At 45.9% G+C, this 8,931-nt stretch overlaps 1 protein-coding gene across 2 annotated transcripts; it reads right to left on the reverse strand.

The window, feature by feature from the left end:
* Positions 1 to 222: 222 nt before the first annotated feature.
* Positions 223 to 3,520, reverse strand: LOC136545771 (uncharacterized). 2 transcript variants are annotated; one of them, XM_066537749.1, is made up of 3 exons: positions 3,117 to 3,520; positions 1,974 to 2,155; positions 223 to 682 (listed from the first exon to the last, which is right to left on the reverse strand). In XM_066537749.1, exons 1-2 carry the CDS (start codon positions 3,438 to 3,440, stop codon positions 1,979 to 1,981), a joined length of 501 nt encoding a protein of 166 aa, XP_066393846.1. In that variant the 5' UTR covers positions 3,441 to 3,520; the 3' UTR covers positions 223 to 682; positions 1,974 to 1,978. The 2 variants fall into 2 exon arrangements, 1 of the variants encoding a protein (XP_066393846.1); XR_010781150.1 differs by lacking the exon at positions 223 to 682 and adding an exon at positions 2,247 to 2,526 and having other exon boundaries at positions 2,021 to 2,155.
* Positions 3,521 to 8,931: the final 5,411 nt, after the last annotated feature.

Consider the following 8,931-nt stretch of genomic DNA (forward strand, 5'->3'; position numbering starts at 1 on the left):
TATAGGGCCTGTTATAGAACTAGTTCTAGAATAGACAATTAATGCATCCAAATCTCTTTCGACGGCCAATATCCTCCACTTACAGGATGCCTATCCGGTTCAGGTTTCAGCAGGTCGCGGAAGAAATCACTATTGAATTCAGCAGTCACGGACTCAGGGTCCACTCATGATATGCACAACATCAATGGAGTCATGGATCGACATTTTCCTCTGCTGTAGTGCTTATCTCGACCAGTATGCCTAAAAGTAAATCCTTGAAATACGACATGAAAAATGAAGCACGGCTTTGGAGTGCATCAAGGATTGGGTTGGTTAGCACGGCTATGGAAGCAGACACACGATTGTATTTCATGTCGAAATAAAGCTTCCTTTGTCTAAAAAAAGATTTGCCAATGCCATAAAACCTAGAATTTTCTGCAATAAGGACCACAAAGAACAAGGATTTATGAAACAATGCCAGAGTTGAATCAGCTCGTCAAGTAAACAAAACAATGTCTTAGTTAGCAAGACATAATTGAAGGGGGAAACGAAAATAAAGGCAAGATAAATATCACATTTCAGGGAAATGAACACATCCTAGAGAAATTGCCACTAATATATGCTAAATACCGGGGATAGGAACCTGATCCTGACAAAATCTTGGCGCCGCTCTGTCTGAAACCAAAAAATTCTCCAAGTGTCCCTGCAATGATAAGGGCAAACTTTTAAAAGAACAAATCGAGGAAAAACAATACAAGAACATGATAGCATCAAAAGTAATGGATATTCCATATTGCAGTGATTTGATTATATAGTGTAGAGAGAAGCCTATGTGTTCTTTTGCCTATGACACTGCAGTTGAGGTTTAAACTGGACATAACTCACATATTTTGAGCATATTTAGTATCAGCAGTTTTGCAGAGTACTAGTGGTATATATAACCAAACATTTCATTTTAGTAACTCTGTGGATCTATTTATATGGTAGTCAACAAGACATAGCACTACAATCCTTTGTCTTCCTCTCTAGGTTCAGGTATAGTCTTTCTGTTGTAGGCTTGTAGCTGTAAATTCATAGACACGACATCTATGAAACTGAACTGTACAGTAGCCCAGTGACAATTAGAGTGCTTTGACATAGTATGAATAATAAGATTACATTTGAGAGAAATCTACAGCTTATTGTTGCTGCTTAAAAAATGCCAGATTTTATGGCTTGTGACATATATAACCCAGGTGGCCAGGTTTTGTAGATTTGCAGCCGGTAACACAATGTTATATGGTCTCATAAAACCCAAAACAAACATGCTACTGATGAGCAGTGTCCTAACTGTCACTTGTCAGCATGGAAAATGTGGATAGGCCAACAGTACAGAGTGGTGTTATAGGAGGGGCCAAAGGGCCTCTAGTCCAACTGGTTACAGCGTCCCGGCGGCACTCCTCAGGTCCTGGGTTCGACTCCCCGTGAGAGCGAATTTCAGGCTAGGGTTAAAAAAATCCCCTCGTATGTCCCACGCCAAAGCACAGGTCTAAGGACCGGCCCGTTCTCACAGGGCGACGGTGCCGCTGTGTAAGGGTGGGGCAGGGGTTCGGGGGTTTTCTGGGCCTACGCCGCTACGCGAGAAGGTCTTCTTCTTAATGCAATGCCTAGGGGTGGTCATGCCCTCGCAGGTCCAGTGTTATAGGAGGGATCAACCTATCCACTTGGTCTAAAATTGGTTAGGATAGGTTTTCAGAAACAAACAGACAATGAAACATGGTGTCAAACATATGCAAGAACTCATCAATCCCTAAATAAACAGTTGAATTAATCTGTCAAATAGATAAACACTATACCTTATTTTGCAGGACAGGGTTAAAAAAGCAAAACAAGGGCTAGCGATGAATAAGCAAACAACGCTTCCTGGACCAATTTTGAACTAATATCATCTAGTTTTTCCAAACATATGTGGGAATAGAATACTAAACAGTTGCTGAAATGTGGGGAGGACAAACCTGATCTAGACCCTCTTCTTCCGGGCAGAAGGCCCAAGTGATGAACCAGCAGTAGTGCGTCCAGAGCATGAGCAAAGTCCACGGAGAATGGCAATGACAGCAAAAACAGCAAAAGGAACATACATCTGAAGCAACTTTGGTGTTGCTTTGCCTGAACCCAACATCTCACCAAGAACTGCAGACTGCAACAATTAAAGTGGATTTTAAAATTAAATGGAGGATATACGATGACAAGATCACATTGTTACTGCAAAGGGAAAAAAATGTGCTCACATCTAGCATAACAGGTAGTCATTCCTCCAGGGAGTCAATAATTAATATTTGCAATGTTTTGGTATCTGATATTGTGATGTGAAATAATTTTTGTTCCTCCTATCTTTTAATCTGAGACCGGAAGGTCCCGGGTTCGAGTCGCAGTCTCCTCGCATTGCACAGGCGAGCGTAAGGCTTGCCACTGACACTCTTCCCCAGACCCCGCACAGAGCGGGAGCTCTCTGCACTGGGTACGCCCTTTTTTATCTTTTAATCTGAGACATTGCAGTTGAGATTTAACCTGAATATAAACGTCACATATCCATAGCGCATTTGAGCTCAAAGGAACCATGGTTCAGAGAACAAAATTTAAAATGTTGGCAATAGCTTGACATTCTGGGAATCACCAACAACAGGAAATGCAATTGGTATGCCAAAACAATTATGGAAGTCTACAAAACCTTTTCCAGCACTATTTCATTTGAACAACCGGCCAATCATATTCAATCAGCGCACGAGAAACTATGTTTGGATTCCACATCAACCTGAACTGACTTTAAGTGTGCATTTGCGGATCAACCATGGTAGTCTTTTGGATCTGGGGCAGAGCTGCAGCGGTGAGACACCAGTTTCACGAAATTCCATGGCGTACCCAGTGCAGAGAGCTCCCGCTCTGTGCGGGGTCTGGGAAAGGGTGTTAGTGGCAAGCCTTACCCTCGCCTGTGCAATGCGAGGAGACCGCGACTCGAACCCATGACCTTCCGGTCACAGGCGGTAAGACTCTGCCGCTTGCACCAGGCCCGCCCTTCTTTCACGAAATTCCAGACATGCATGAATTACACTTGTGGCTCCACTACAGCTCTACAAGGGAGAGGGGAAAGACGACTTTACCATGGAGGTGAGGGTGGCGACGCCGGCCATGAGGGAGGTGGTGGCGGCCCAGCGTCGGCGGGTGAGGATGCCGTAGAGCGTGGCGACGGCGAGCGGCCACTGGAAGGCGAGCTCGAGGCAGATGAGGCCGCGGAAGAAGCCGGGGGGCTGGGCCACGAGGTAGTCGCCGAACTTGGCGGCGTACCAGCGCTTGAGCTCCAGGAGCGGCGCCGGGTAGAGGGTGTGCGGGAGGACGGACTGCGCGTCGATCAGCGGCGCTGCGACGGCGATGGTCAGGGAGAAAACCGCGACAAGCGCGTCCGCCGCTGCCGAGACGATGCCCATTGCCCACCGCGCCCCGCGCTCGCCGGCGGATCTGCTAGGGCTTGCGCGGCGACTGCTCCGGAAATGGGATGGGATCTTAAGACTCGACTAAGAGTTTGGGTTTGAAGATTTTTTATTATTATTTTTAACACTTTTTTAAACTAATTTTAAATCTAACACTGTTTTTTTTTAATTAACACTTTTGGCCACGCCTATTGCCATGGCGTGGCGATGCCTGTGCCGCGCCATGCATGGTGGCGCGGCGAGAGGATGACGTGGCGAAGACCGGGGCTGTTGACTGGTGACGTGGCAGGCTCTGCCGTGCCACCGATTTTGGCGCGGCAGTGACGTGCCCTGATCGGTGGTGCGTCAAAGCCGAATAAAAGGTCTGCGGCCCAGTCCCGCCTGCCTGCCATGCCCGCCGCGTCCAGCCACATGCTCGACATGCCTTGGCGCCCGCCGTGCCTTCCCGGCACCGCGCCTGCCTGCCTCCCTGCCTGCCGTTATTCATGAGTGTGCAAGTTTACAATATTCGTTCGACATAAGTTTGACATAACCAATTAAGTCCCAGGAGTGTAAAGATCCCTCTGACTCTTTGGATTTATAGGCAACACAGTGGTAGTGTAGCCAACGTTGTGTGGGGCAAGGGCACCTCTGCATCGGTGTCAGTCAAGAAGTGTGCTCGATGCTGGTCGTCGTACTCCACCTCAAGAACGGGGTACAACTGGTGCTGCGTGGGAGGGGTCATCTTGTTACAAATTGATAAATAAAGGGTTAGAGTATTCAAATTAACAATATTCAAATTAACATTATATAGCATTGCAAAATTTGAACTACTTATTATGCAATACGAACACGATATGAAAGCATATGTATATATTCAAATTAGCATTAACAATATGAAAGCACATACTGCCCTCGTCTTCTATGCATGCTAGCCTTATGACCAGGGACTTTGTAAACGAAACAAAGATTCCTGCCACGAGTCTCGTTGAAGTCTTTCTCTCCGTACATGTCTTCGTCGTACCCTCTTATAGCATCCATGTCACCCTTAAGTCGCTTCTTCTTCCTCCTACCCTTCTCTACCTTCATTAGATCCGGATGCGGCACATAGTCATAACCATTATAAGGTGTCAACTGTGTCGGGTCAAGGTATGGCTCGAAGCTCATCTCTCAAATACTAACGGTGTTCGAACGCAGATACAATGGTGACATATATGATAGATCCTCATAGTTGTAACCGCGAACCCTGCAAGCTATGATCATATGAGAGCAAGGGGCATGCATGATCTGAGAGACATTGCAACTGCACTCTACCTTTTTAAGATCAACTCGGTAGTTTCATCAACCATAACGTTCGTCGCCCAAGCTTATGCCACCCTTGCCCCATACAGTAAAGATATGGCGGCGGGATCCATACGGTTCGGCGGTGTGCTGCTTGACCAATTCCTCGGCCTCCTTTAAATTTTCTGCTCTGGCCTTTCCAAAACGCCCCTGTTTAGCTATATTCCTCTACGCAAGTTTTCATCTCTTGACAAAATATTCGTTGCACTTATGAAAGGAGAACTCAACAATTTCAGACACAGGCAACGATCGAATTTTGGTGAATACACGGTTGAAGGACTCCGAGGAGTTAGTGGTCATGATGCCATACCTGAATCTCCCCTCGTCATATGCTAACGTCCACTGAGCCTTCTATTCCATCTGCACCTCTAACTAGGGCTTTCCCGCTTTATTTATCATCTTGTCTAGTTCTCTCTTTGTCTCCTTGAACTGGTGCTCTATACGTACACAACATCAAATCACCAGGGCAATTTGCTTAGCACGCCAAGCCTTTCCATACTTCACATCGTACCTAATAAATCCAGATATGGACTGTTGTAAAGAAGACACCGAAAATATTGTTATTGTCATCAATGAGCCCCAATATACGACGAGCAAGGTAACGTGCAGTGAGCTGCTGATGATTTTCCTTCTCCCTATTTGTTAGGCAAGTGTGGGGTTCGACAACTTTACTTATCCTCCACTTGCCATCACTCTGTCTCTTTCATACATTTAACCTCCACATACAACCGTTTTTGTATATCACATGGTACCGCAACTCCTGGTCCAAATGAGTGACGTTGTACGGCCTATGGTGATACACAACATAGTCCTGAAGGAAGAACATCTCTGATATTGTATTGAATATCATCCCCTTCCTAAGGGTTTCTTTCTCATGGTTATACAATGATTTCCTACACATCTAGAGACCGGTGTCACAAACTGCCATATCTGTCATGCTCACATCCCTATAGTTCGGAACGCCCATGAAAGGTATGTTCATCGACCTTAGTTGCTCAAGCTCAGTCGCTGTGTAAGGTGGTGGTGGAACATACTGCTACGCTTTGCTAATTCTGGTCCACGAATCATAGGAGGTATCATCTACTGCTAAATCTGTGACTAGTCTACCCTGATCCTGGATATCATGCAAAACCTCAGTTGGTACTAGTAATGGCATAGTATGAACCGGTACTGGCATGGCATCAACCGATGTTGGCATAGCATCTGTACATCCTTGGTCATCATCAGAATCGTCTGAATCACTGCTAACTACATCATCAATCCTGTCCTCCTCCTCCTACTCCTCTTCCCGTTTGAACTCGTTCACATCGAAGTCATTGCTTATACAGTCTACTGCAGTTGAATGAAACTGCTCCTGCATCAACTGACCGTCCAAATCCATGTTACTCTGAGTTGCTTCCCCTTCGACCCCTAATTCTTGTTTATTGCCTCCAACACTGCCAATGGACGGGCCGTCTTGGACACCCTGCATCATGTACTCATTCTCCACCACCACCTTAGCTATGGGCACATTGGAACCTTGGAGCACCCTAGTGTAGCGGGACCAGTGAGCAGGGTCACGCAAGGACATGAGGACATAGTGTGCCCTAATCTTCCTAGTATTAAACCTCCTCTTTAGTGTGAAATCACCACCAAACTTTGTATTTAAACGAACACAAAGGTCATTGAAGCAAGGAGGTTCATCAAACCATTCCAATTCTTCTTCCATATCCTCAAACATACCATCTTCTCTCATAACACTTTCTCTGTATAAAACTCTAACACAACAATCCATCTACAAAAGCATTTCAAGAAACTTCATCAATTCGTCGAAATCGTCATACGTAATGTCCATTGTAATATTAATACCTATTGTAACTATAACTATACTAACTAATCTAATATTAACATTTATACAAGGCTAACTACAACAACTAATATATAACTAGACTCACTAGGGGAGTACCTCACGGCAGCGGCGCTCGTCCTCTCGGCGGCGGTAGTCGCAAGCACTATAGTGAGGGCGGTGGTAGGCGCGGCGATGGCCGGAGGGGGTGCCACGGCGTGCGTGTAAGTAGCGATTTTTTTTATTTTTAACACTTTTTATAAACTAATTTTAAATCTAACATTGTTTTTTTTTAACTAACACTTTTGGCCGCGCCTATTGCCATGGCGCGGCGAAACACTTGTGCCACGCCATGCATGGTGGCACGGTAGAAGGCTGACGTGGCGACAACTGGCGCTGCTGACCAGTGACGTGGCAGGATCTACTGCACCACCGATCTTGGCGTGACACTGATGCACCACGATGTATGGCACGGCAGGACCAGATAAATATCACAAGCGAGCCCACCCGCCCACCCACACGCACGCAGCGCAGCGCTTGCCCACCCGCCCGCCGCCACGCAGCGCTCGCATGCGCCCCACCGCAAAATCCCTCATGCGCCCGGACGGCTGCCCGCTCGTGCCGGCCACGCCCGCACACGCCGGTCCACTCCACCATGCAGCGCCCATGCCAGCCACGCCACAAACACTGGCACGTCACGGCCGCCCGCTCAAGGTACCTCCCTCTCGATTTCATGTTATTATGCTTGTTATTGATTTAGCATAGTTAGTGATTTAGGATTGTTAGGTTAGTGATTTTGGATAGTTAGTGATTTAGGATAGTTAGGGTTTTATGATTGTTATTGATTTAGGATAGTTAGTGATTTAGTATAGTTAGTGATTTAGGATAGTTAGGGTTAGTGATTTAGGATAGTTAGGTTAGTGAATTTGTTTGTGATTTAGGTAGGTAGTTTTTAGGTTTGAGGTTCTGTGTTGTAGTATATTTAAGGTTTGGTTAGGTAGTTAGGGTTTAGGTTACTGTTAGTTAGGATTTTGGGTTTAGGGATTGATTAGGTATTTATTATTTAGTTTATAGTTAGTTATTTAGTTAGGGATTTTGGGTATAGATACTAGTTTTCAAGTGTCGGTACTTAGTAGTGCGTGATGCGTCGATTTGGATGACTTGATGAGGTTTCGTCAAATGCTTATTTTCCTAGTAAAGTTGTTTAATATGTCTGTTAATGTTACTTTGAATATATACATGTGCTTTTATATTGTGTTCGTATTGCATAACAAGTAGTTCAAATTTTGCAATGCTACATAATGTTAATTTGAATATTGTTAATTTGAATATGCTAACCCTTTGTTTATCAATTTGTAACAGGATGGCCCCTCCCATGCAGCACCCATTGTATCTCATTCTTGAGGTGGAGTACGACGACTAGCACCGAGCACACATCTTGAGTGACACCGACGCAGGGGTAGCCTTGCCTCCTTTGAGGCCCCGCACGCACACCCGGGCGCACCAGTGGGACGAGCGTTACGCGTCGTATATATGTCGTGTCGGCTTCCTCGAGCTTGTCTGTGTTGTCAACTATGGTCTTTTGCCCCTTGATCCAGCACTACTTACTGCAGCTGTAGACAGGTGCGAGTGCCTTCTTTGTACGTAAACATTCTTATAACAAATTTTTGTCAACTAACAGTCGTTCTATTCTTATAATAGGTAGAGGCCTGAGACCCACATGTTCCACCTACCTTGCGGCGAGATGACCTTGACCATGTAGGACGTGAAGGCTATCTTTGGCCTTCAGTTGGGAGGACTTCCAGTGATAGGTATAGTTGACAACAATCACTGGAGGGAGCTGGTGGCTCAGTGCACTGGCTTTCTTCCACCGGACGACGAAGTTTCAAAGAAAAATAAGTGAGCAATTCAAGCCTATTTAATTCTTGCATTGCTTTCCTGCAGCCATAGGGTCTCATTTTCTTTGGTAAATTTTAGGAAAAGTTCTAGTGTTTCGTCGTCCTGGATCACAGAGCGTTTTGATTACTTGGACCCACAGGCTGAGGAGGCTCAGATCGATAGGTTCGCTAGAGTGTGGCTCTAGCACTTCCTTGGTGCTTTCCTCTTCTCAGACGCCTTGGGCAACAACATCAGCTGGATCTTCCTTGACATACTACGCCAGTTATGGGAGAACATAGTGGCATACAGCTGGGGCAGCGCAGTCCTAGCATGGACGTATCGACAGCTATGCGTTGCCTGTCGTCGCACCTCAAGGTATGTGAATCTTGGGGGTTGCTCCTACCTACTCTAGGTTTGGTGTTGGGAATGATGGCCCATTGGGAGGCCCCTTAATACTGGTTTATC

Source organism: Miscanthus floridulus, chromosome 3 (genome assembly GCF_019320115.1).
Source record: "Miscanthus floridulus cultivar M001 chromosome 3, ASM1932011v1, whole genome shotgun sequence".
In the NCBI taxonomy this organism is placed as follows: Eukaryota; Viridiplantae; Streptophyta; class Magnoliopsida; order Poales; family Poaceae; genus Miscanthus; species Miscanthus floridulus.

Bases quoted from the DNA above. Each gene is read 5' to 3' on its own strand.
- LOC136545771 (XM_066537749.1), bottom strand. From the start codon at position 3,440: ATGGGCATCGTCTCGGCAGCGGCGGACGCGCTTGTCGCGGTTTTCTCC. The intron at 2,156-3,116 runs GTAAAGTCGTCT...TAATTGTTGCAG, and splicing joins TCGCCACCCTCACCTCCATG to TCTGCAGTTCTTGGTGAGAT.